General features: G+C 49.8%; 1 protein-coding gene across 1 annotated transcript; it reads left to right on the plus strand.

Moving 5' to 3' along the window:
- ODAD1 (outer dynein arm docking complex subunit 1) lies at positions 1–26,857 on the plus strand. Its single transcript, XM_065898276.1, has 14 exons — positions 1–70; positions 1,302–1,401; positions 1,568–1,757; positions 14,787–14,909; positions 15,263–15,376; positions 18,536–18,603; positions 21,933–22,120; positions 22,350–22,484; positions 23,315–23,397; positions 23,496–23,664; positions 25,472–25,635; positions 25,724–25,827; positions 26,154–26,232; positions 26,303–26,857. The coding sequence occupies exons 1-14, from the start codon at positions 1–3 to the stop codon at positions 26,855–26,857; spliced, it is 2,142 nt and encodes a 713-aa protein (XP_065754348.1).
- Positions 26,858–26,960: the final 103 nt, after the last annotated feature.

Consider the following 26,960-nt stretch of genomic DNA (forward strand, 5'->3'; position numbering starts at 1 on the left):
ATGCCTTTAGGACTCTCTGCTGGGAGCGCTCGTTCCGAGGATGGAAGCGAGGCCTTCCTGGAGGGAACGGGTAATTCGTACATTCTTTATTTCATTCATTCTTTTCCCGGTTTTCCCACGTTTCAGGTCCTGTGCAGCAAGGCACTGGGGACAGGGAGGGACTTCAGGAGCGCCCTCTAGTGGGGAAACGCACAGGCTCCAGAATGGAGGTGGAGCCGGGCAGATGGGCGGGCCAAGCCTGGGGAGTGGAACGGCCGGGAAGACTTACTGCAGAAGTTTGAGCGGGGCCCAGAACTTCTCTCAGGAATTACCAACAGGAGAAGGAAGGGACGAGTGTTTCCGCAGAGAGAACAGCATATGACCAGAGCAAGCTTTCTCAGTCTCCACATTGTTGACCCTTGGGGTCAGATGTCAGATCATTCCTTGCTGTCCGGGGGACTGTCCTGCGTGGTGGAGGATGCTCAGTGCATCCCTGGCCTCTACCCACTTCATGTCAGTAGCACCCCCCAACCTGCCCCCGCACCATACAATCAAAAGTGTCTTTAGACATGGCCATATGTCTTTAAGGGGGCACAATTGCTCCTGGATGAGAACCACTGGGCCGTGAGAGTTGGGGAGCTAGTGGAAGAGACCAGAGGGGTGGGTAGGGTTGGGTTTGTGGGCCCTTGAACACCAGGGTGAAGAGCTGGGACTTTGTCCTGGAGATGCTGGCGCGCCAGGGAGGCCTGTGACAGCTCTAGGTATAAAAAGACCCTCTGGAGCTGTGAGGGGAGGCCAGGAGGTTAGGGAGGAGGCTGGGGTGATGGGGTGACGGTCCAGAAAGGGGAGGATGAGGCCTGAGCCAGGGGGATGGGCTGAGAGCGAGGAGGCGGGAGGTGGGGCTGAGGAAGGCTGGGCAGTGGGCTGAAGGGGAGGGAGGGAACAGCAATGGTGCCCTGGGGGTCTTGGCACCTGTCCTCAGCTTTCCCAAGTTCCAGGTCCTGTGCTTCTGGTCCCTGAGGACTGTGAGTCCTCCCAGGAGTGCCCTCTAGTGGGGAAACATGTGTGCCCAAGCCCCGGGTAGGAGTGGGTTTAGGGGAAAAATGCGAAGGTCGGCTTGGGGTACAGGAAGTGTGAAGGGATGAGGAAGCTTGAGGGATACAGGAACTGAGGTGCAGCCCTAGAGTGGTGTTGGGAACTGGGTCTGCAGTTCAGGTGAAGTTTGTGAGACCCTCAGGGAGCCAGAATTCCTAGGTGCTGGGGAGGGAGGGGCTGGAACCTGGATTCCTATGGAGTCCCTCCCTGGCCTGGTCCCACCTCAGTGGATTGGGAGCTGAGCAGACTGCAGCGGCAATGCAAAGTGATGGAGGGTGAAAGGCGAGCCTACAGCAAGGAGGTCCACCAGCGCATCAACAAGCAACTGTGAGCCGAGCACCTGGGGCCCTGGAGCTGGGGCGGGGCTGTTGAGGAGGTGGGTGCTGGCTTCCTCCTGGGGCTGACGGGGGAAGGAAGGCCCAGTGTGTCTGGACTTTAGTGAGGCCGAGCTCTGCCCCTTTCTGGCTTCCCCTCCACTTCCCTGCCTGGGCAGTGAGGAGATTCAGCGCCTGGAAGGGGTGCGGAACAAGCTGCAGGTCCAGATCAGCATTGCCCAGAGCCAGGTCACGCGGCAGCAGGACAGCAAGAGGCTGGAAAACATGGGTCACCTGCTCAAGTGCCGGGTCCGGGCGCAGGCTGAGGTCAAGGAGCTGCAGGAGCAGACCAGAACCCTGGACAGGCAGGTGGGTTCTGAGACCAGACTTGGTGGATCTTACTTAGGAGCATGTGTCATAACCTCTTTGAGCCTTACCTTCCTCATCTGAAAAATGGGGTTATTGAAAGCATCTCCCTGGGGGAGTTGTGTTCAGGCTCCGGTAGGAATATGAGTACTTAGTGCTTAGCACAGCCCCACACCTTCAAAAAAGGTGGTTAAGGGGGAAAGATTCACCTTCTGGAGTCAGTGAAACCTGCATTAGAATCCTGGTCCTGGCACATCAGCGCTGTGTGACCATGGGCAAGTCTTCACCTCTCTGGGCTGTAGTTTCTTCATCTGCAAAAAGAGGATGTGGGTAACTCAGCAGAGTCTAGACAGATTTTTTTTTTTTTTTTCCTGGCTGTGCCGTGTGGTATGCGGGACCTTAGTTCCCTGACCGGAGATCGAACCCGTGCCCCCTGCAGTGGAAGCACGGAGTCCTAACCACTGGACCACCAGGGAATTCCCTAGACAGATTTTTTTTTTTTTTTTTCCTGGCTGTGCCGTGTGGTATGCGGGACCTTAGTTCCCTGACCGGAGATCGAACCCGTGCCCCCTGCAGTGGAAGCACGGAGTCCTAACCACTGGACCACCAGGGAATTCCCTAGACAGATTTTTCCTATTTGCTTCAAGACCTTGTTATTTGGCCCTGCAAACAATGTGACTTTTCTAGGCCAGTGTTCTTTTCAGTTTTTAGGACCACAACTCATTGTGACACAGTTCATAAACACACAGATACAGTCCTTTTTGCCACTTCAAGTGACATATTCACAAGGTCCAGGGATTTAGATGTGGACATCTGGGCAGGAGGGTGAGGGGCATTTTTCTGTCTACTACATGTTCTGTAGTTTTATTACATTTGACTTTCAATCAGTCCGTTTGTCCAGCTCTCAGTATCACCCTGAGCTGCCTTTTGGAAGCTGAATTCTGTCTGATTTACACACCTCAAAATTTTGGCTGTTTCATGGTAGTACATGTGTGTAGTGTGTTGGCTGCCGGAGCTGGCTTTCCTTAGTCTTTCATGGGAACTCACCAGAGACAGGTCCAACCGGGATGATCTTATTATCTTGACTCCATGGATTCCTTTGCCCTAAGAAACTTGATTATGGAGAACTGTAGGTCAGGTGGATCCTCTGAATATAGCTCTGTAAAGTTCCTCATGAGTTCAAGAAAGGATGTAGTTGTCTGGTGATAGTCATTCATTCAACAAATATTTGTTGAGTGCCTACTAAGTGCCAGGTACTGTTCTAGGTGTTGAAGACACAGTAGTCAACAAAACAGACAGGAGTCTGCTCTCATGTGGTTTACATTCTACTGGGGAGATAGACAATAAGTCAAATAAAAGCCAAAGAAAGGGACTTCCCTGGTGGTGCAGTGGTTGAGAGTCTGCCTGCCGATGCAGGGGACACGGGTTCGTGCCCCGGTCCGGGAGGATCCCATATGCCGCGGAGCGGCTGGGCCCGTGAGCCATGGCCGCTGAGCCTGCGCGTCCGGAGCCTGTGCTCTGCAACGGGAGAGGCCACAACAGTGAGAGGCCTGTGTACCGCAAAAAAAAAAAAAAGGAATCCTCCTGCCAATGCAGGGGACTTGGGTTCAAGCCCTGGTCTGGGAAGATCCCACATGCCACAGAGCAGCTAAGCCCGTGCGCCACGACTACTGAGCACGCATGCTGCAACTATTGAAGCCCGCACACTAGAGCCCATGCTCTGCAGCAAGAGCGGCCACTGCAATGAGAAGCCCGCGCACCGCAACGAAGAGTAGCCCCCACTCGCTACAACTAAAGAAACTCTGTGCGCAGCAACGAAGACCCAACGCAGCCAAAAAAAACCCCCAAAAAACTGAAGAAAGAATTTGTTCCAAAGAAATCACCCAGAATCTTGCACAGAGAGACAAAAAGATGAGAAACGTGGAAGGGTGGTCAAGACAATTGCAGATCTAGTGAGAAGGTTTAACAGTTGTCTAATAAAAGTTTCAGAAGAACAGAAAGAGAACGGGACAGAGGTAATGTGTGACAGGATAATATCTGAGAACTTTCCAGAAACAATGAAAGAGTGAATCCACAGATTCAAGGATGCCTTAGAGTCCAAAACAGGATGAACAAAAAAGCCATGCTTATGCAGGACATACGGAAATTTCCAAAATATACAAGCAGCCAGAAAACTTTTAAAAGGCATTACTTTCAAAGGAGCCACAGTTAGACTGACAACTGATTTCTCAAAAGAAACATTGGAAGTCAGATTGTGTCATTGTAACTTCAACGTACTAAGAGACAAGGTATTTTAACAATGTATTTTAACAAGGTATTCTTAACAAGGTATTTTAACAATGTGGCTGGATACAAAATTAATATTTCCATGTGTTAGCAATAGCTATTAGAAAATAGAAGAAGAAAAGACAAATTTATAATAGTCAAAAGAAGTACCTAGGAAGGCATCTAACAAAAGTGTGCAAGACCTCGATAGAGTAAATTGTAAAAGTTTATTGAGGGATAATCAAGAAGAATTTAATGTAGAAATATACCATATTCATGGATTGGAAGAGTTAGTGTTGTAAAATGTCAGATCTCCAAATTGATTTATAGAATCAATGTAATCTCTACAAAACACTAAAAGTTTTTATTTATTTTATTTATTTATTTATTATTTTTCTTCTTGCGGTACACGGGCCTCTCACTGTTGTGGCCTCTCCCGTTGCGGAGCACAGGCTCCGGACGCGCAGGCTCAGCGGCCATGGCTCACGGGCCCAGCCGCTCCGCGGCATGTGGGATCTTCCCGCACCGGGGCACGAACCCGAGTCCCCTGCATCGGCAGGCGGACTCTCAACCACTAGCGCCACCAGGGAAGCCCTACAAGTTTTAATTTTTAATGGATGGAATTGATAAAGAGATTCTAAGGTTTATAGAGAAGTGCAGTGGACAAGATGACTAAAATTTACTTAAAAGAAGAACAATGTGGAAGGATTTGCTCTATCAATTATCAAGATTTATTAAAAAGGTCTTATGGGACTTCCCTGGCGGTCCAGTGGTTAAGACTCCATGCTCCCAATGCAGGGGGCACGGGTTCGATCCCTGGTTGGGGGACTAAGATCCCACATGCCGCATGATGCGACATAAATAAATAAATCTCTTATAATTGATGCAGGGCTAATCAAGTGGGATAATGGGACAGAATAGAGAGACTGGGCTGAGACCTATGCATATGTGGACACTTGATATTTGACTTCAAGAAATGGGAAAAGGAGGATTCTAATAATGGTGCTGTGAAAATTGGATATCCATACTGTAAGATGAAACCAGACACTTACCTCTCACTGTCCCCAAAACTAATTCCAGATGGATCAAAGGTCTAAATGTGTGAAAGTGCAGAACATTTCTTAAGGTACAGAAATCTCTACTTTTAAAGGAAAAGATTGATACATTCCATGACTTTAAAATTAGTAACTCCTGTTCACCAAAAGAACCATAGAGCGTGCAAACTAAGTCACAGTACTGAAGGTTATTTGTAAGACATAGCTGACAAAGAACCTAGCGTCAAGGACATATAAGGATCTCTTACAAATCATTAAAGAGTCAGCTCAACTTAAAAACAGTCAAAGGAAGGCTTCCCAGGTGGCACAGTGGTTAAGAATCCTCCTACCAATGCAGGGGACGCGGGTTTGAGCCCTGGTCCAGGAAGATCCCACATGCTGCAGAGCAACTAAGCTTGCGAGCCACAACTACTGAAGCCCGCGTGCCACAGCTACTGAAGCCCACCCACCTAGAGCCTGTGCTCTTCAACGAAGAGTAACCCCCGCTCACCGCAACTAGAGAAAGTACAGCAACAAAGACCCAATGCAGCCAAAAATAAATTAATTAATTTAAAAAATAAAAAAATTAAAGAAATAAAAACAGTCGAAGGACTTGAGTGGGCACATCACCAAGTAAGAAATTCAGATGTCCAATGAATGGAAGAATTATTACTCATCAGTATTCAGAGAAAGGCAAATGAAAGCCATAAGGAGGTATCATTACACACTCACCAGATTTTCAAAAATTAGTGTCCAAAAATACCAAGTGCTGGGGAAAGAAGGAACGGTGAGAACCCTTATGAAGTGTTGGTTGCTAAGACCCCACCAGTTGGTGGGAGTCTAAATTGTCATGAGTATCCTGAAAAGGTTTTTTCCCCCCATTATCTATTAAATTTGAAGAGAGACATACCCTGCGATCTGGGGTTGCATCTACTCCGCATGGACGGTCACCAGAAGCAGTCTTGGGCTCTACCTGACCATCACACTCACAGGATCCAATAGGCTGTCACTTGGCACCAGGTTCACTTAACTCTGTAGAAGGAAAGAGGACAAGAAACAACAGCATCTTTGCACAACAGCATCCAGTACATCTTCCTTGAGCGTCCAGGGGCTGCTTCTCAGCATGTTCAGTTGGATGATACTGTACGGGTGGGTGTTGCTCGCCCTGGCATAGGGAAGTTTTATATACAACATGAGCCACCTCTTGTAACAGATCATCAGGGCAGCTTCTAAGACCCCACAAGGAATGTATTCCATTGTAAGAAACACCCCACAGAGAAACCAGTTTTCTATTCAGTCCTGGTCATGTAGGCCTTTGGGGTCTCTGAGTCCACTCATAATCCTTCCAATCTGATATCGTTCACCAATCAGGGGCCATTTTTGTAATCAGCATTGTTGTCTGGGAACACAGCTGGCGTTCCGTATTTACATTAGCCCAGTATGTTTCCATGGAAACGGTGTTAGAAGGAAGTAAACCAAAGTCATTTCCCAGTAGAAAATGGTTTAGATTTGTCAGTAACCCATCCTCCCACCCAACAATTCCACTTCTGAGTCTATACCCTGGAACCAGGACTCATGAAAACAATGTTGATAGATGCATTATTCATATCATCTAGCTCCAAATTGGAAATAACCCAAATGTTCATGAATATTTGAATGAATAAATAAATTGTAGTATATTCTCTTTTTGAAAAATATTTTCGCTGAGCCGGGTCTTAGTTGCAGCATGCAGGATCTTTTTTTAGTTGTGGCGTGCGGACTTCTTAGTTGCAGCATTCAGACTCTTAGTCGTGGCATGCGGACTCTTAGTTGTGGCATGCATGCGGGATCTAGTTCCCTCACCAGGGATCAAACCTGGGCTCCCGCATTAGGAGCCCGGAGTCCTACCACTGGACCACCATGGAAGTCCCATGTAGTATATTCTTATAATGACATAGTATACAACAATAAAAAATTACAATTAAATGTTTGTGGATGAATCTCACAAACATTTGAAGGAAGCAATGCATAAAATAGACAGCATTATTTCATTTACATAAAATTCAAAACCGGGCCAAGCCAAACTTTTGTTTAGGGGGTTTATACCTGGGTGATAAAACTATAAAGAATTTCACTTAAGGAAGTAGGGCAAGCAGATTAATGACTCCCCGAAGATGTCCATGTCATCATCTCTGGACCCCGTGACGACTGCAGATTTTGAGTTGGGTAGGTTATGCTGGATTATCTGAATGGGCCCAATTTACTCACAAGGGTCCTTATAAGAGAGAGGCAGGAAGGTCAGGGTCAGAGGAGACGATGTGATTATGGAGAGAGGAGATGTAACAACAGAAGCAGAGGTTGGAGTGGCCGTAAGCCAAGGAATCCAACCTCTAGAAACTGGAAAAGGCAAGGAATGAATTCTCCACTGGAACCTTCAGGAGAAATACAGCCCAGCTGACGCCTTGATTTTTAACCCAGTAAGACTGATTTCCAACTTCTGATCTCCAGAACTGTAAGATAATAAATTTGTTTTGTTTTAAGGCAGTAAATTTGTGGTATTTTATTACAGCAGCAGTGGAAACTAACACAGACAGGAGAGTGGTACCTCTGTGGAGGGGAAGATGGTAATGATTAGATTGCAGTGCTGTCAGTATTCTAGTTCTTGACCTGGGTGGTGGTTCAAGGATGTTCACTTTTAAAATATATAATAAACTGTACATATGTGATCTATGCACTTTTCTGTGTACAATAACATTTTTTAAGGAAAAAAAGATGTTACCCATCATAGACGTAAATGTAAAACCTAAAACTATAAAACTTCTAGAAAGAAGTGTAGGAGAAAATCTTTGTGAGCTTAGGTTAGGCAAAGATTTCTTAGATGCAACACCAAAAGCATGATCCATAAAAGGAAAAACTGATAAATTGGATTTCATAAAATTTTTAAACTTCTCCTCCTTAAAAGGGTCTGTTCAGAGAATGAAAAGACAAGTCCTACATGGGGAGAAAATATTTGCAAAGCCTGTACCTGACAAAGAACTTATATCCAGAATATATTAAGTACTTTTAAACTCAATAAGAAAACAGACGACCTAATAGGAAAAATGGGCAAAAAGACTTGAACACACACTTCACCAAATATATATAACGTGGAAGCAAGCACGTAGAAATATTAGTCATTAGGGGAATGCAAATTAAAATCACAAGCTACTTCTACACACTTATTAGAATGGCTAAAATTTAAAAGACTGACCTTACCAACTGTTGGTGAGGATGTGGAGAAACTGGAACGTTCACACCCTGCTGGTGGGAATGTAAATGGGACAACCACTTTGGAAAATAGTTTGGCAGTTTTTAAAGAATCAAACGTCCACTAAACGTATGATTCAGCCATTTCCGCTCCTAAGTATTTACCCTAGGAAAAAGAAAGCACATGTTCCTACAGCAACTTGTACGTGAATGTTCATAACAGTTTTATTGGTAAAATTCAAAACAGAAACAACCCAAATGTCCACCAACAGGTGAATGGATAAACAAATTGTGGTACATCCATACAGTGGAATACTACTCAGCAGTCAAAAGGAATGGGCTAGGGTAGGGCTTCCCTGGTGGTGTAGTGGTTAAGAATCCGCCTGCCAGGACAGGGGACACGGGTTTGAGCCCTGGTCCGGGAAGATCTCACATGCTGCGGAGCAACTTAGCCCGTGCACCACAACTACTGGGCCTGCATTCTAGAGCCCATGAGCCACAACTGCTGAGCCCACGTGCCACAACTACTGAAGTCCGCGCGCCTAGAGCCCGTGCTCCACAGCAAGAGAAGCCACCGCAATGAGAAGCCCGTGCACCTCAACAAAGAGTAGCCCTTGCTCGCCACAACTAGAGAAAGCCCGTGTGCAGCAACGGAGACCCAACGCAGCCAAAAATAAATAAATAAAATAAATTTAAAGAAAAAAAAAGGAATGGGCTATTGATATACCCAAAGACTTAGATGAATCTCAAAATAATTGTTATGAGTGAAAGAAGCTAAACTCCTCCCCTCAAAAAAAGAGTATATACTATGTGATCCCATTAAGCTAAAACTCTAGAGGGCTTCCCTGGTGGCTCAGTGGTTGAGAGTCCGCCTGCCGATGCAGGGGACAACGGGTTCGTGCCCCAGTCCGGGAAGATCCCACATGCCGCGGAGCGGCTAGGCCCGTGAGCCGTGGCCGCTGAGCCTGTGCGTCCGGAGCCTGTGCTCCGCAACGGGAGAAGCTACAACAGTGAGAGGCCCGCATACCGCAAAAAAATAAAAAAATAAAAGTTAAAAAAATAAAATAAAACTCTAGGAAATGCAAACTGGCCTAACTGGGTTACTGCATGGGAGCGGGGAGCTGCAGGAAGGAAGTGGCAGGGGGAATGACAAAGAGGAAACTTTGGGGGTGATTGGTATGTTCACTCCTTCGATTATGTCAAACTTACCGAATTGTCTGCTTTAAATATGTGCAGCTTTATTGTGTGTCATTTATACCTCAACAAAGCTGAGAAAAAATTTCCTACCTCACATCATCTGAAAACATCAAGTCTAGTTAGGTTAGGTACTTAAATGTAAAGAGCAAAATTTGAATACTTTTAAAAATTGAAGGAGAGTGTTTTCTAATCTTGGGAAGAATTTCTTGAACTACCTATGTTATTGACTCGGATCCTTGGACTCTTTTTTTTCCCCCAACACTGCACAAGCTTTTTCAGTGGCCAAATATTGGAATCTTCATTTTTTATTTATTTATTTTTTAAACTGCATATTATCTGTTTGCTTTTTTGTTTAAGCTGTGCCACGCGGCTTGCGGGATCTTAGTTCCCCAACCAAAGATTGAACCCAGGCCACGGCAGTGAAAGTACCGAGTCCTAACCACTGGACCGCCAGGGAATTCCCAAGACTGGACCCTTTAATCGATAGAAATTGATAAGAGGCCAGACCAGGAATTCTGGTCTGGGATGAGGGAGCGAAAACAAGTAACAGGTTCCCTTGCTTGCTCCCCAAAGCGTGGGGTGAACTTGTTCCTTAAATGGGGTGAGGGTAGGGTGAATGGGTAGGTTGGGCAGGAGGCGAAGCTTAGGCGGTCTGCCCACCCCCTTGATGGTGCTGTGTGCGGGCATCAAGAGCTGTACCCTGCTTTTGCTCCCAGCACCTCAGAAGTGGCAGTTGGTTTGTGGCCATTTTTTGTCTTATTGTTCATAATTGCCCCACTGATTGCACGTGCATGCAGTTATTTTTAGTCTCTTATAGTTTCTTTGTATTCTGTTGCTGGAGGAGACGTTTGTCCAGGTCCAAGTACAAGCACTCCAGTAAAGGGTCCCGGGTCCCAGCCTATCTCACCTAAACTTTCTTTGTTCCTGGAGCCCTTAATTTCTTAGTAAATTTTTTAGCCCCCAAAGAAACATCTAACAGGGGTGTGCTGGGAAACCAGCAATTAGCGGGGGAAAGCACCCTGATATGTAGCATTTTCTTTTTAAAAAAATTTTATATTAGAGTATAGTTGATTTACAATGAGCATTTTCTGATTTTCATAACATCAACGTTCTCATCTAGGCTGAGGTGAACATACCCTATCATGACCCCCAGTGAGTCACACCCTTATAGAATCCCCTCCCCTTCAGTGGCAGCAGAACTTGTGACGGCAGAATTTGGCACAGGTGATGGGTTGTCCCTCCCTTGATGAGGTTATGCTATTTATTTATTTATAATTTTTTGGCTGTGTTGGGTCTTGTTGCTGCACATGGGCTTTCTCTAGTTGCGGCGAGCGGGAGCTACTCTTTGTTGCGGTCCGCAGGCTTCTCACTGCAGGGGCTTCTCGTTGCGGAGCACGGGCTCTAGGCGCGTGGGCATCAGTAGGTGTGGCACGCGGGCTCAGTAGTTGTGGTGCACGGGTTTAGTTGCTCCGCGGCATGTGGGATCTTCCTGGACCCGGGCTCGAACCTGTGTCCCCTGCACTGGCAGGCAGATTCTTAACCACTGCACCACCAGGGAAGCCCGGTTGTGCTATTTAATACTGCACCATAGTAGACTGAAGAAGCTGCCATGCTGTGGAGAGGGCCACATGGCAGGAAACATCTGGGGGCTCCTAGGAGCTGAGGGCCTCAGTCCTGCAACCACAAGGAACTGAATTCTGCCATCAACCACGTGATGAGTCCTGGATGAGACCGTGGCCCTGGTGACCCCTTGATTGCAGCTTTGTGAGTCCTGAGCAGAGGTTCCAGCTGAGCTGTGTCACGTTCCTGACCCGTGGAAACTTCAAGATAATAAATGGGTGTTGTTTTAAGCCACAGGGTTTGTGGTACAGTTGGCCCTCCATATCTACGGGTTCTGTATATGTGGATTCAACAAACCAAGGATGGGAAATATTTTTAAAAAAAAGAAATTCCAGAAATTTCCAAAAGGTTAAACTTGAATTTTGGGGGCCAGCAACTATTTACATAGCAGTTACACTGTATTTACAACTACTTACATAATATTTACATTGTATTAGGTATTATAAGTAATCTAGCCATGATTTAAAGTATACAGGAGGTTGTGTGTAGGTTATGTGCAAATACTATGCCATTTTATGTAAGGGACTTGAGCATTTTTGGATTTTGGTATCTGAGGGGAGTCCTGGAACTAATCCCCTGTGGATACTGAAGGGCGACTGTAATTTTTCTGCAGAAATGGAAAACAAATATAATGGTCAATTTCAAACTACCAACAATTTAACTCATGTAATTCCTGAAAATGTAACCATCAGCTCTCAAGAGCTGTCCAAGAGGGCCCCAGTATTGCACTGCTAACAGCTCTATTATAGCAGTTTGGACCAAACAACCCAATAAATGTTTGCATCCTAACAACGTAGAAACCATTTGGAAAAATAATATACATAAATTGAAAAAAATTGTGTTTCGTTTTTAAAAACCTCAATTACCTGTGGCACGTTTGTGCCTATTGGCCACTTTGCAACTTTTCAGATCTTGGAGTCAGAGTGGACTCACCACTCTCATTCCACCCTGATTTCTGTGCAGTACTTGCTTTTTTTTTTAATTGAAAATTTTACTGGGGTAATCGTAGATTCACCTGTGGTTTGAAGAAATAATACAGAGAGAGTCCTTGTACGCTTTGCTTAGTTTCCTCCAATGGTACCGTTTTGGGGTATTTGATTTTTATCACAGCAACTGCTAAAAACTCAGTTTCAGAAAGATGTGACATTGGATTTCCCTAGTGGTTCAGTGGGTAAAACTCTGCACTCCCAATGCAGGGGGGCTGGGTTCGATCCCTGGTCGGGGAACTAGATCCCACAACGCATGCTGCAACTAAGAGTCCGCATCTCGCAACTAGAAACATACCACAGTGAAGATCCCGCGTGCTGAAACTGACCCGGGGCAGCCTAAATAAATATTAAAAAAAAAAAAGAAAGAAAGATGTGACATTGGACTTCCCTGGTGGTCCAGTGGTTATAACTCTGCGCCTCCACTGCAAGGGACACTGGTTCAATCCTTGGTCGGGGAACTAAAATCCCATATGCTATGTGGCGTGGTTAAAAAAAACCCCAAAAAACAAAACAACAACAAAGAAAGATGGGACATCATCAAAAGGAATGTAGCACCGTCTCATGTTGAACCTGGGAACTACCTTGAGCTCCAGGTTCATGTGGCATCTGACCAATGTCAATGTGTCTCCCTCAAATTTTAAAATATCCCCGTGGTTGCCCCTTTGACTTTGCCGCAATGCTCTGGGGTGCCTTGGCGCATGTATTCATTTCTTTGCGTGGCTTATACTACAGAAATTTATTGTCACACAGTTCTGGAGGCCAGAAGTCCAAAATCATGATGTCGGCAGGGTTGGTTCCTTTTAAGGGCTGTGAGAATCTGTTCTGTGCATCTTGCCTAGCTTCTGGTGGTTTGCTGGCAATCTTTGGCATTCCTTTGTGTGTAGAAGCATCATTCCAATCTCTGCGTTCATCTTTTTTTCTTTTAAAAAATGTTGTAATACAATTTTAAAGGTTATACTCAATTTGCAGTTATTACAAAATATTGGCTATATCCCCCGTGTTGTACAATACATCCTTATAGCCTATTTCACACCCAATCCTTTGTACCCCCCACTCCCCACCCCTATATTACCTCTCCCCCTGCACTGGTGACCACTAGTTTGTTCTCTATATCTGTGAGTCTGCTTCTTTTTGTTATTTTCACTAGTTTGTTATAGTTTTAAGATTCCACATCTGCCTTCACCTTCATCTGGCATTCTCCCTGTTGGCATGTCTGTTCAAATTTCCCCTTTTTTATAAAGACGCCAGTCGTGTAGAATTAGGGCCCAACCCAGTGACCTCATTTTAACTTGATTACTTCTGTAAAAACCCTGTCTCCAAATAAGGTCACATTCTGAGGTTCTGGGGATTAGCACTTCAACATACGGATTTACAGGGGACTCAGTTCAACCCATAGGGCTGCACAAATCGGGAAACACGGTATCAAGCGATTCATTTATTCATTTAGTCTGCATGTTTTGTTGCATGCCAACTCTTTGTCAAGCACAGAAAAGCTAAAAATCCGCCCTCGTGGAGTTTCCAATCTAGTTGGGAAGACAGCATACCCCAAACAAGTCAAGATGAATACGGGAATGAGAAGGGCAGGTTGGAAGTTGGTTTCAGGCATCAGGGCTTATCTTCCCCTCCTCTTGGTATAGACCGGGATTCTTGGCCTTCCCCAGTCAATAGAAATTGATTGGGCTTCCCTGGTGGCACAGTGGTTGAGAGTCCGCCTGCCGATGCAGGAGACGCGGGTTCGTGCCCCGGTCCAGGAAGATCCCACGTGCGCGGAGCGGCTGGGCCCGTGAGCCATGGCCGCTGAGCCTGCGCGTCTGGAGCCTGTGCTCCGCAACGGGAGAGGCCACAACGGTGAGAGGCCCGCGTACCGCAAAAAAATAAAATAAAAAAAAAGAAATTGGTTAGAGGCCAGACAAGAAATTCAGACAGGCCTTTACTGGGGCCCCTTGTTTACTGGAGTGAAAACAAGTAACAGGTTCCCTTGCTTGCTCCCAGAGGTGAGGCGAGCTTGTCCCTTCTATGGGGTGACAGTAGGGGTGTGTCCACGGGTTGGGCCAGAGGAGTGGCTTAGGTATCTTGCCCACCCCTCTGGTGGTGTACTGCAGGGGGCACACGTAGGACCTTGCTTTTGCTCCCGAACCCCTTTTTTTGGTCCTGACTCTTCAGAAGTGGCAGCTGGGTTTTTTTGGTCTTTTTGTACATTCTTGTCCAGAATTTGCCCTAACTGCACATGCACGCAGTTATTTTTAGTCCCTTATAGTTCCTTTGTATTTTGTTGCCCGAGGAGACGTTTGTCCAGGTGCAGGCACTGCAGCAAAGGGTCCCAGGTCCCAGCCTGTCTCATTCTCAGGCTCTTGTCTCCACTTTGTCTACTGTGTGTGGCGTCGCATCCATCCAGATCACACATTTCTCCCAAAATATCAGGAAAGGATTCAGGCTGGCTCAGCTTGGGTCACACGTCCATCTCTAAATGGATTGTTTGGACCTGGGTCATGTGGCCAGCAGGGCGGCTCGTTATGGTTGGAAGTCAGATCCACGTGGAAGGTTGGGTACTCACCTCAGAAGAGGGGTACAGCAGACGGCTGGGGCCACAAGGACCGCAGATGTCAACCACGCTCAGTCACTCACCCTCCCTCTCATCTCCCTCATTCCCTCAATCTCTCCCGCATTCAGTCAACAAATAGGCCCCATGTTCTTTCTTCCAGATCCAGGAATGGGAGAGCCGGATCTTTGCCCATGGGAAGGATGTCAAGGCCTCGGGATGCATCCTGGATCAGAAGGTCAAGAGCCAGCGAAGGATTAAGATCCTTGAAGACCAGTTGGACAGGGTGAGGGTCAGCCTCTCGGCTGTCTCCCGACCTGAACTCTTGGGGGAAGAACTGAGCATGGGAGTCAAGTTTTAGAAACGGTGGACCAGATTCCTGGATGCAGAGTGGCCTAAAATAGTGGGTTCCCTAAGTGGGGTTAGGAGACAAGATCCTAGAGGGATGGAGGGTCTCCCAGGAAAGGAGACTGGTGCTTGGGTCTTGGGGGGGGTGGCAATGCTCTCAGAGCCCCCAAATTGGGAATGGGCCCCCTACCTGACAAGTGCCCCCTTCTCGGCTGAGAATGGAAGAGGGAGGCAGGCCAGGCCTCAGACAGACGCTTGGCATCCTCTCCCACACCACCACCCCCATTCCAGGTCACCTGTCGCTTTGACAACCAGCTGGTTCGGAATGCAACCTTGCGGGAGGAGCTGGATCTCCTGCAGATCGAGAGGAACCGGTATCTGAATGTGGACCGCAAGCTGCAGAAGGTCAGTGGCCCTGAAGCCCAGGACCCCTTGGCCCAGCTGGAGTGCAGGGGAGGATGCAAGAGTCACCCTACTTTCTCCAACACTCGGGCCTCAAGTACGGAATCGCCCGGAGCCATAGGTATACTTTAGTCCGGAGGGAATGGACACCTGAGAATGTTCCAGGCTACCCCCAGCAAAGAAAGCAGCCTCACTGAGATTTGCAGAAAGCAGAGATGGCACTTTGAGTGTTATCACCCAGGGCCACCAAGGCGCAGGCAGGACCATTTACATTCCATGGGTTTCTCAATAACCTTTGAAGAATCCTCCCTCCCTCCTTTCACCTCCCTTCCTTCCTTTATTCTCTCCCTCTCTCTTTCTTTAAGTTTTCCTTTGAAATAATTTCAAATTTGCAGAAAAGGTGCAGGAATAGTACAAAGAACTATATATCCTTCACCAAGATTGATAATTTGCCAAATTTACTCTCTGTCTGTCTCCGTGTGTGTGTAATTAGTTTCCCTGAAAATAATTTATTATCACAACTGCCGAACTATTTGAGAGTACGATGCAGGCATTATGGTCCTAAGAACTTCAGTGTGTATTTCCTAAGCACAAGACCATTTTCTTATATAAACAAAGTGCCCTTACCCAAGGGCACTGAACATTGTTACAATTCTAAGCAGTCCATATTTAAAGTTCATGATTGTTCCAACAATGTCCTTTATAGCTAATTTAATTATCTTGCTCCAGGCTCTGGGCCAGGATCCCACATTGCATTTGGTTGTCCTGGCCTCATTCATCTGGAACAGTCCCTCGGCCCTTCTTTTTTTTTTTGGCTGCGTTGGGTCTTCGTTGAAGCATGAAGGCTTCTCATTGTGATGGCTTCTCTTGTTGTGGAGCATGGGCTCTAGGCACGCAGTCTTCAGTAGGTGTGGCACACGGGCTCAGTAGTTGTGGCTCGTGGGCTCTAGAGCACAGGCTCAGTAGTTGTGGCTTGCTGGCTTAGTCGCTCCGCGGCGTGTGGGATCTTCCCAGACCAGAGATCAAACCCGTGTCCCCTGCATTGGCAGGTGGATTCCTAACCACTGCGCCACTAGGGAAGTCCCCCTCGGCCCTTCTTTGTCTCCATGACTTTGACATTTTGGAAGCATCCAGGCCAGTTGTGCTGTGTGACATCCCTCAATGTGGATTGATCTGATCTCTCTCCATGATTAGATTCAAGTTGTGCATTTTTGGTGGAATATCACACAGGTGGTATTGTGTCGTTTGCGGGCATTATGTCAGTAGGCACATAATGTAAGTTTGTCCCATAACTAGTAACGTTGACCTTGGTCAGCCAGGTTTCTCCAATATAGAGTTTTCCTCTTTGTAATGACTGAGTCCGGGGAGGTTCTTTGAGACCACGTAAATATCCTGTTCCCTGATACATTTTCACGCAATTGTTCTAGCATCCCTTAATGACTTTTGCCTGAATCATTATTATTGTAATGGCTACCAAATGGTGATTCTTCTCTCTCATTTCTTCTTCATTGATAAGATGGCATTTTACTTAAGGAAGAACTTCTTAAGTATATTTATGGGTTATCAGGAAGCATTCATGTATTCTTACTTTATTCTCTGGGTTATAATCCATAGTGCTCACCACGATGTTCACATTGTCTCAGATTCGGCTGGTGGGAGCCCCCTCAAGCTGGCTTCTCTGTCCTTCTGACAAGCCCATCTGTTTTGTTTTTTTTTTTGAAAACTTCCTTACTTTCTGGTACAGGAAGATAGTCCAGATTTGCTCGTACTTGATCAGCCTTAACTCTCAAGTTAGCATTTCTCCATGGAGTCTTGATTCTTCCTAGTGGGGAGTCCTGCTTCTTCTTCTCTTGGTGCCGAGAAACCAAATTACAGGCACTAGGAGTCCTCACTGCTACTGGGGTGTCCCTGCCTTGGGACCCTTTCTCTGGAGCTAGGAAACACACGCACATATTTTAAAATTGTGAGTTCATGTCGGTGCCTCTCATTCCAATCCATCACCCCTGGGTTATTCCTGAACCTTCCCTATTTTATCTTTTTCTTCCCCACAGCGGGAACCTTGGCTCCCAACAGCGTTTATATACGTACTCACTTGTTCAGTCCTACAAAACACATAAGAGAGGTTCAGAATTGCTATAGCTGTACTAACACCCCCTGAACCCGAGCGTTCAAGATTTGTTTGCAGATCGTTTTGTTCTCTGAGGGCATGGGTATCTATCTATCTATTTATCTATCTCACATTATTGTATTCAGAAGTCACTGGGATTAGTTCCTATTGTTTTGGTCTTCTTTGTGGTTCTGTTCTTTGTTTGAAATACAGTTAGGTTCACTTGCCTCTGTTTGTATTTGGTTTTAGTTCTCTCCCCTATCCTTGTTGATTTAATTTTCTTTATGAATATGTAAACCGTCGACAGTGGTTCCCAAATCAAAACTATGCCAAAAGGTAAGCCACAGAAACATCATTTCCTCACCATCTCTTCCACTTCGTTCCCATTCAACCCCCATAGTTTCTGGTTATCCATCCTAGGTTTCTTGTTACAAGAGTGTATGTGTTTATGTGTCGTGTGTGTGCCGGTGCACACATACGCATGTATTTATACATACATATATATGTATGGACGTATTACATTAATGTACACACACATTATATATGTATGTGTATGTGTGTATATGTTTATATACATTAATACATATATACACATTATGTATATGTACTATATATATATATATATATATATATAATTTCCTCTTGTCTTTCTCCTGAAATAACCCTTTTACGCATAACTCTGCAAAGACACTTCCATAGGACTAGAAAACAGATTAGCGTGGTCACAATCATGAAATTCACACAAATTTCTGACCCCCACCACAAAGTTAGGTCAGCACTCTTAGGAATATTCTGGGTTGGATGTTTCACTGCAGTCCTTATTTATTTATTTGTTTTTGGCTGTGTTGGGTCTTTGTTGCTTCCTGCTCGTCAATCTGGCTTTCCTTTCACTTGGTACCTGTTTAAAATCCCTTTCACCGATTGCCGCTAATGAGGAAGGTCCAAGTTTCTAAGGCCCAGGAGCCTCACTTCTTATTGGGGAAATGTGGGGCTTAAAGGAGGGCTGTCCAGGGATGAGGGTGTTAGAAGTGGTATCTGTTTTGTTCTCTTGGCAGGAGTTGCAGCTCCTGCGGGACACGGTCAGGACCCTCATGGTCTCCTCCACCTCTGCCTACACCATCAGGTAGGGCCCCTGGAGGCATCCTAGATGACTCATTCCATGCATTTTCTTAAGGAAGTGGTGGGAAGGTTCCAAACTCAAGAAATAGATTGTCAGAACATCCTTTTTTTTTTTTTATAAGGTGCCCCTTTCTCTCCCACCTCCACTGATTTCCCAGCTTCTCGGGCAAGGTCCCTCTCCTTGGGTGTATGAATTAACCTCTTTAACCCAAGTCTGTTAACGGCATGTAGCACATAGGGATGTAGAAAGGCTTAAGGGGAACTCCCTGGCGGTCCAATGGTTAGGATTCCACACTTGCACTGCCATGGCCCTGGTTCAATCCCTGGTCCGGGCACTGAGATCCCACAAGCCACAGGGTGTAGGCAAATAAATAAATAAAGAGACTTAAGGGACTTCCCGGGTGGTCCAGTAGTTGAGAATCTGCCTCCCAATGCAGGGGATGTGGGTTCGATCTCTGGTCGAGGAACTAAGATCCCACATGCCTCGGGGCAACGAAGCCCAAGCACCACAGCTAGAGAGAAGCCTGTGTGCTGCAGCTAAGGCCCAACACCGGCAAAAATAAACAAATATTAAAAAAAAATAGAGAGACTTAAGTAAGTGCACATAGCAGGGGGCCAGGTCGTAGGAAGCATCAGTGAATGACTGTAATTAGATTGCTATTTGTCAGTATTGGGTGAAAGGGACAGAGATTCTCTCAAGCCACCTTCAGGTAAAGGATCATGTTGTGTGGCGTCTAGAAGCCCCAGCTGCTCTGCTCATGGACGTCTCTCTCTGCCTCTGGGCTCTCCTGGGTTCCATGCTCTCTCTTATCCCATCTCTGCTCCTTTCTGAGCTTCAGCCCTGTTCTCTTGCTCCAAGTGGTTTCTTACCTTCTATTCAGTGTCTTGTTTCTACCACATGACTTCTGCTTATCATGGTTCATGATTCCTCATGACATCGGTTATAGTCCAAATCTACCTTAGGGTTTCTGTGATCTTTCTTTCTTTGTTCCTCTTTTTTTTTTGCGGTACACGGGCCTGTCACTGTTGTGGCCTCTCCCGTTGTGGAGCACAGGCTCCGGACGCACAGGCTCAGCGGCCATGGCTCATGGGCCCAGCCGCTTTGTGGCATGTGGGATCTTCCCGGACCAGGGCACGAACTCACGTCCCCTGCATCGGCAGGCGGACTCTCAACCACTGAGCCACCAGGGAAGCCCTCCTCCTTTCTTTTCTTTCTTTCTTTCCGTCCTTCCTCCCTCCCTCCCTTCCTTCCTTCTTCCTCTCTCTTTCCGCCTTTCCTTCCCTTCTTCTGTCTTTCTTTCCTTCTTCCTTCCTTCCTTTGAGTTAAGATGCACATAAAATTCACCTTTTAAAATTTTATTTATTTATTTATTTTTGGCTGCGTTGGGTCTTCGTTGCGGTGCGCGGGCTTTCTCTAGTTGCGGCGAGCAGGGGCTGCTCTTCGTTGTAGTGCCCGGGCTTCTCACTGTGGTGGCTTCTCTAGCTGTGGAGCACGGGCTTTAGGCACACGGGTTTCAGTAGCTGTGCCACGCGGGCTGTAGAGCACAGGCTCAGTAGTTGTGGCGCACGGGCTTAGTTGCTCCACTGCATGTGGGATCTTCCTGGACCAGGGCTTGAACCCGTGTCCCCTGCATTTGCTGGCGGATTCCTAACCATTGCGCCACCAGGGAAGTCCCCAAATTCACTATTTTAAAATGTACCATTCAGTGGCATTTAGTACATTGGTAATGTTGTGCAATCATCACTTCTGTTTTCATCACCCCCAAAGGAGACCTGTAACCATTAAGCGGTTATTCTCTCTTTCCCTCTTCCCCAACGTCCTGGCAACCACTAGTCTCCTTCCTGTCTCAACGATTTACCTATACATCTGCCTTTCCGTAAATTTACCTTTCTGTTTCATGCAAATGGAATCATACAACGTGTCCTTTTGTGTCTGGTTCCTTTCACTCAGTGCAGTGCTTTTAAGGTTCACCCACGTTGTAGCATCTCTCAGTACGTCATGCCTTTTTATGGCTGATTCTGTAATTTGTTACCTGTGGTCCTCCATGACCCCTTCAGAGCCTTGACTCATGGCTTCTGTTCACGCATAGCTCTGGCTTCTTCCTAACTTGGCCTTTGTAACATGACCTTTTGTGGCTTCTCTCTATACACCCTTTTAGCTTCGGCTTCCCGCTGTCCCCTTCTTAGCATTTCCCAATTCAGATTCTGAGGAGAGAATCTGACTGGCCCGGCTCATCTTTTCTGCCACGTCCCACAGGTGATGGCCTGCTGGCCTGTCTTTGCATCACCAGGATCTAGCCTCTGCCAACAATCCTCCAGCTGACTGCAGTGGGCAGCCTAGCCGGGTGCAAAGATAGGGTGGTTTCCGTTAAAGGCAGGGGGCAGCTGTCAGGACCAACACTTCTGTCAGACCAGCCAGTGTCTCCAGTGCTTCCTTGCTGGCTGACCTGGGCAGGTCACTTCCCCTCTCTGAGCCTCAGTTTCCTCTACTGTGACATGGCAACAGTAATGGTATCTACCTCATGGGCTGCTGTGGGGACTTATGGCGTGCTGCTTTAGAGCATCTCCTGCAGGGCCAGGCTCTTGGGAAGTTGGGTTCCCTCTTCCTGGCCTTTCTGTTGACCTGAAGCCCAAGGCACAGAAAGAACTGTGAGTCCTAATCCCTGAGGGGCTGCTAGAGGGGTCGCCGGGGGCTAGGGCTGGTGGGTGCCAGGAGAGGACTCCCACCAAGGAGGACTGACCTGAGTAAGCCTCAGAGGAATTTGAACAGAGCAAGAAGCTAGTGCCCTGAGTCGAGGCAACCAAGGTTGGCAAAGGTGTGGAAAGGGGAGCTAGATTGGTCCACGGGCAGGGAGCTGAGGCGACTGACCTGCTCTTCTCCCAACCTAATGACCCTCTGACCTTTGATCCTGTGACCTGTGAAGTAGGCTTGGGGCACTCTGAGTTGACAGTGGGCTGCACTACGTTTAAAAGCTTAAAAGCTCCACCTTCGGCCAAGCAGGCCAGGGGAGTTTCAGTGAGTGAGCCCCCTGACTCTGCCCCATAACCCCATCCTGACCCACCTCTAGGAACCTAGACAATTTTCTGCCTTTTGTGACCATAGGGTAACGGCAACCTGATTCTGTCCCATCCCTGAGACCCCAGGCTGACTGTGCCCCATCCACCACCACCCCCAACCCCAGGATGACCCCACGCATCCCTGTGACTCAAGACTGACCCTGCCCCATTCACCCTCCAACCCAAGGCTGACCCCGCCCCTCCCTGGGCCCCAGGATGAACCCAAATCCAACCTCCAATCTCCCCGACCCGGGTCTAAACCCCCACCCCTCCCAGGGAGGAGGCGAAGGCCAAGCTAGGCATGCTGCGGGAGAGGGCAGAGAAGGAGGTGGCCCAGAACGACACGGAGGTGCAGGTCTTGCAGCGGCAGATCGCGCACTTGGAGCAGCTGCACCGCTTCCTCAAACTCAAGAACAGCGATCGGCAGCCGGATCCCGCCGTCGTGGAGAAGCGCGAGCAACGGGGTGAGGCCGGGGCCGCCACCTCTGCCTGCAGCAGGCCGGGCCAGGGGAGGGGCGGAGCGGCTCGCTCCATGTCTCGCCGCGGGGCGGGGCCGGCCGGAGGGCGGGGCTGGAGGGGCGGGGTCTGCGCGGCTGCGGTGTTGTTGCCTCCTCCCCACCAGCGTGCCCAGCCAGGCCCCTCCGCCCTGGTGGCCGCCCCGGACGCCGACCTCACTGCCCCCTCACCCCCCAGCCCGGGAGGTGGCCGAAGGCCTCCGGAAGACCTCCCAGGAGAAGCTGGTGCTGCGCTACGAGGACGCCCTGAAGAAACTGTCCCAGCTGACCGGGGAGAGCGACCCGGACTTGCTGGTGGAGAAGTACCTGGAGTGTGAGTCCCTGGGGGTAGGGGGTGGGGATGGAAAGGGCGGGGCGGAGGGGGGGCAGGAGCACGGCGCCCAGCCCCCCGGAATCCAGTGCAGACTGTGCTCTGTCTCGGTCACCGAGGGCCTCCGCTTCGGCCCTGGGGACTCCTCCACCTGCGCTGGAGGGACCAGGAATCAGGCTCCGCCCTACTCGCCTCTTCCCGTCCGCCCTGCCTCCGCCCCTCTCTCTCCCCCCCTTCTCCCCAGTCTCTCTCCCACCCCCGTCTCGGGCCTACTGACCCCTTCCTTCTCTGTGTGTCTCCACCCGTCTGCATCTCACTGTTCTCACTGAGTGTATCTCCGTCTTTTTCTTTCTGTCCAATTTCCCTGGCGTGTCTGCCTTCCCGCCTCCCCCATCCGTCTCCCCCTTCCCCGTTCCCTCCCTCCTCCGCCTCCCTCATTCCTGGGCCTGCGGGTCACCCTGGGAATCTTACCCTCAGCCTCTGTGTGCCTATCTCCGTGTCCCTGTTGCTGTCTTTCTCCCGGGGTCTAATGTTCTCTCTTTACCCACCTTTACCGTTTGCTCTCCCTCACTTCTCTGTTTCTCTGTGTCTCTCTCGGCATTTCTGTGACTTTCTCTCGGTAGCTATCTCTTTCTGTCGCTCTGCCTTGCCCTGTATTTCTCTCTGTTGGCCCCTGTGTCTATTTCTTTGCCTATATCTCTCCGTCTCTGTCTCTCTTTGTCTCTGTGTCTTTGTTGCCTTTCTCAACATCTCTTTCTCTGCCTTTCTGTGTGTGTCTCTCTGTTTGCTGGTCTCTGTCTCTCTGGACGCTGCCTTTCCTGACTCGCCCCCAGTGGAGGAGCGGAACTTCGCAGAGTTCAATTTCATCAATGAGCAGAACTCAGAGCTGGAGCGTCTGCAGGAGGAGATCAAGGAGGTGAGCGAGACCCGCCCCTCCCCCTCCCCCTCCCCTCCTCCACCCGCGTTGGCGCCCCCTCCCGAGCTGGGCCCAACGTCGCGCCCCTGCCCCTGTAGATGCAGGAGGCCTTGGAGAGCGGGCGCCGCAGTGAGGAGGACCGTCGCTCCAGGCAAGAGCAGCAGCGGGCCGAGTTGCAGCAGCGCGTGGACGAGGTGCACACGGAGGCCGAGAACCTGGAGGCCCGCTTCCAGAACTTTCGCGGGCAGCTGGAGAAGCTCAAGACCGGTGAGCACCCGCCCTGGCTTCTTCATCTGGAAGGATGCGATGAGCAGGCGGAGAGCCTGCCCGGGCCGGCCACGCGGAGACATTCCGCGGACCACTCTGTGCACTCCCTTGTCGTCTGTCCCATATCCACCCGACCATCCATTCACTCATCCATCATCCATTCTGCATTCAGCCAGCCAGCCATCCTTCATCCAGCCATCCTGCATCCATCCATCTACCCTGCATCCATCATCCATTCATCCTTCCAGTGTGGAGTCCATGAGAGTCAGGCAGCCCTGGGTGTGAATCCCAGCTCCACCATTTGTGAACTTTTGTGTGTGGTTTCCTCTGTTGGAGCCCCTCCGGAAGTGGAATGGCAGTGCCTAGTTTGTAGGGTCGGCATGAGAATTAGATGGGATGAGGGATGGAGAGAGACTGGGAGGTGGCAGTGGTGGTGGGGAGCAAGAAGGAGGGCCACCTCGCGCTGCGCGGTCGGAGCTCAGGTATTGGCAGACCCTCTTTCCCTCTGTTGTAGGGACTGTGGTGACAAGCCCTGTGCTAGGTGGTGAGGACGGGCAGGGGGAGGGCCGGGAAGAAGCTGACACGGGCTCTGGATACTCGTAACCCAGGGGCTGGGAGGGAGGACACCTTGGGCACTGCATGAGGAAGGGTATGCCTTAACTCAGAGTGGAGTGCAGGACCAGGATTTGGGGGGCCCAGTGCAGAATGAAAATGCGGGGCCCCTTGTTTACAAACTGGCAAGAATTTCAAGAGACAAGAGCAGAGCATCAAACCAAACGTGGGCTCCTTCTCGGCACAGGGCCCTGTGCCCATGACATTGGCTCTGCTGGGCTCACAGGGGAGGTCTCCTGGGAGCCATGATGCTTGAGGCTGATTTTGAAGGATGAGTATTTAACCAAAAAACTGGGGAGAGGGGATGCTCCCAGCAGGCGGGGCCAAGGCTCGGAGGTGCATCCAAGGAAGGCAGGTTCTTCGTGCAGAGAGGGCGTGGGTGGGAGTTGAAGAGGGTCAGATCCTAAACGGATGCCAGGCTGAGGCTTTTTCCTGGGGGTGCTGGGGAGCCCTGGGAGGGTTGTGAGCAGGAGAGGGGGGTGGATAGGAGGGTGAGGGATGAGGATGGAGAGGGAGAGATGGAGCACAGAGGTGTCGGGCTGAGGGGCTACGGGGGTGTGAGGGCTGAGGCACCAGGGGTCTGGCCCGGTGAGGGTGCAGTGCGGAACCTGGGAGGAGGAACTGCTCTGGGGGGTGAGCTTGACCTCAGTGTGAGCGGTATTGCGGACTGTTCGGAGAGGGACCCCAGGAGGAAACTGAATATGAGCCTGCAGCTCAGGTGGGGGAGGCAGGGGAGGGTGGTAGGGATGCCACAGGCTGGGCGCAGATTTCTGTCAAGGTCATGGGTGCATCTTATTTCATTCACAATAACCAGTTAACTAAATACAAGCGGGCCAACTGTGAGAGCGGGTCACGGCCTTGGTGCTGCTGTGGATTTCCTCCGCTTTCTCCCGTGGAGCACGTGTGTGTGTTTCTTTGGTAGACGCACATCCTGAGCTGTGGACTCGCTGGGTTGGGTGGAAGCTGGGTGATTCTGAGCCGTGAGCAGAGGACTGGCCGTGTGGAGGTGCCCTTGTCACGTTTTCCTTGGACTTCCCTCGCTTTTTGCCCTCTGTCATCTGGAACCCGGTGGGTCTGAACTTGGGCAAGTCCCTTCGCATCTTTGAGCCTTGCTTGGGCAGCAGGGCCTTGAGGAGAAGAGAGGGTGGCACCCCATGGGCACCGGATCCATGATGGCTTGTCCCTCTGACCCCAGATATCCAGCACCTCTTCACCAGGGCCCAGTGTGACAGCACGGTCATCAATGACCTCCTAGGGGTCAAGATCCACATGAGAGACCGGGACATAGGCCTCTTCCTGGGCCTCATAGAGAAGCGGCTGGTGGAGCTCCTGACGGTGCAGGCCTTCCTCGAAACCCAGGTTGGGGTGCAGACGGTGCAGAGGGGGGACAGGGTGCCGGGGCCTTGGAGACGGGCCTGAGCAGACCACTGGCTTCTCCACCCTCCAGAACAGCCTCTCTGCCAGCTTGCCTAACGCTGCCCTCCTGGTGCTGGGCCAGAGCCCCGAGGATCTTCCCAAGAAAGTGGCCCCACCTCAGCCCCCTGACAATCTGTGAGCCAGAGGGCAAGGGTCAGGGAGCTTCCACGGGGGCAGAGGAGACAAGGGAAGGGAGGGTTTTCAGGTGTGGGCGGGCCCCTGGGACTGGAGGGAGAGTGGGGCTCGGGGGCGGGGGGAGTAGAAGATGAAGTGGGTACTTCGGGGGAATCAGAAGGAGTAAGGGCTCCAGGGACATTCAGTGGGGCCCTGGGTGGACCCGAAGGGGAAAGGGCGCTCAGAGCCCGGCGCACGGCTGAGGGTCTCAGGGCCTAGCAATGAGGTGCCATCGGCCTTCTGAAGGTCGAGGAGTAGAGTCCCTTTCTGCCTTCCACCCACCTTAGTGAGGACCCCCCAGGCTTTGAGGCCAACGACGACTACCCGCTGAGCGAGGGGGAGCTGCTGAGCTACGTGGTGAAGTCGGTGAGGACGGGTGCCCGCGGGTGCGGGGCGGCTCTTCCTCCTCTGGGGCCCTAACTCGTCTCCCCCGCAGCTGGAGGCCCGGGAGCAGGCGAAGGGTCAGTACCTGAAGCAGCTGGCTGAGGCCGTCACGAAGGTGGACAGCGCCCAGAGCGTGACCCTCTCCAGCACCCAGGCCAGCTCCGGCCTGCCCCTGCTGCCCAAGAGCCCCAGCGCTGTCCCCGGCTCCCTCACGAGCCACAGGGCTAGCAGCATCCTGGCGTCCAGCGGAGGCCACGCCACCAGCTCCAATGTCGGCCGTGTCACCTTTAGGGACCCCAGCTCCAGCGCAGGCCACGCGACCGTTGACTCCACCACAGCCGTCAAAGGGGGACTTATGTCCAGCCAGGGCTCGACTGAGGGCCGAGCGATCTTCACATCCCCCAACTCTAGCAGCTACCTGGGGCCCACTGGATACTTGGGGTCCAGCAGAGGCCACGAGAGCTTTGGGGGCCCGGAGAGCAAAGGCCCTGAGTCAGAATCAAGTAGAGGCCTCGAGTCCAGCAGAGGCCAAGTCTCAAGCACTGGCCCTGCCTCTAGCACTGGCCGGGTCTCCACCACCAGCAAAGATTCCCAGAGCAAATACTAGGGGCACCCAGCCCCAACCCGGCCCCTGGCTCCTTGCAGGGCCTTCTCTGGGTCTCTGCCTCTTAATTTCCCCTATGCCTCTCCATCTTTCTCACCCAGCTCCG

This window comes from Phocoena phocoena, chromosome 20 (genome assembly GCF_963924675.1).
Source record: "Phocoena phocoena chromosome 20, mPhoPho1.1, whole genome shotgun sequence".
NCBI lineage: Eukaryota > Metazoa > Chordata > Mammalia > Artiodactyla > Phocoenidae > Phocoena > Phocoena phocoena.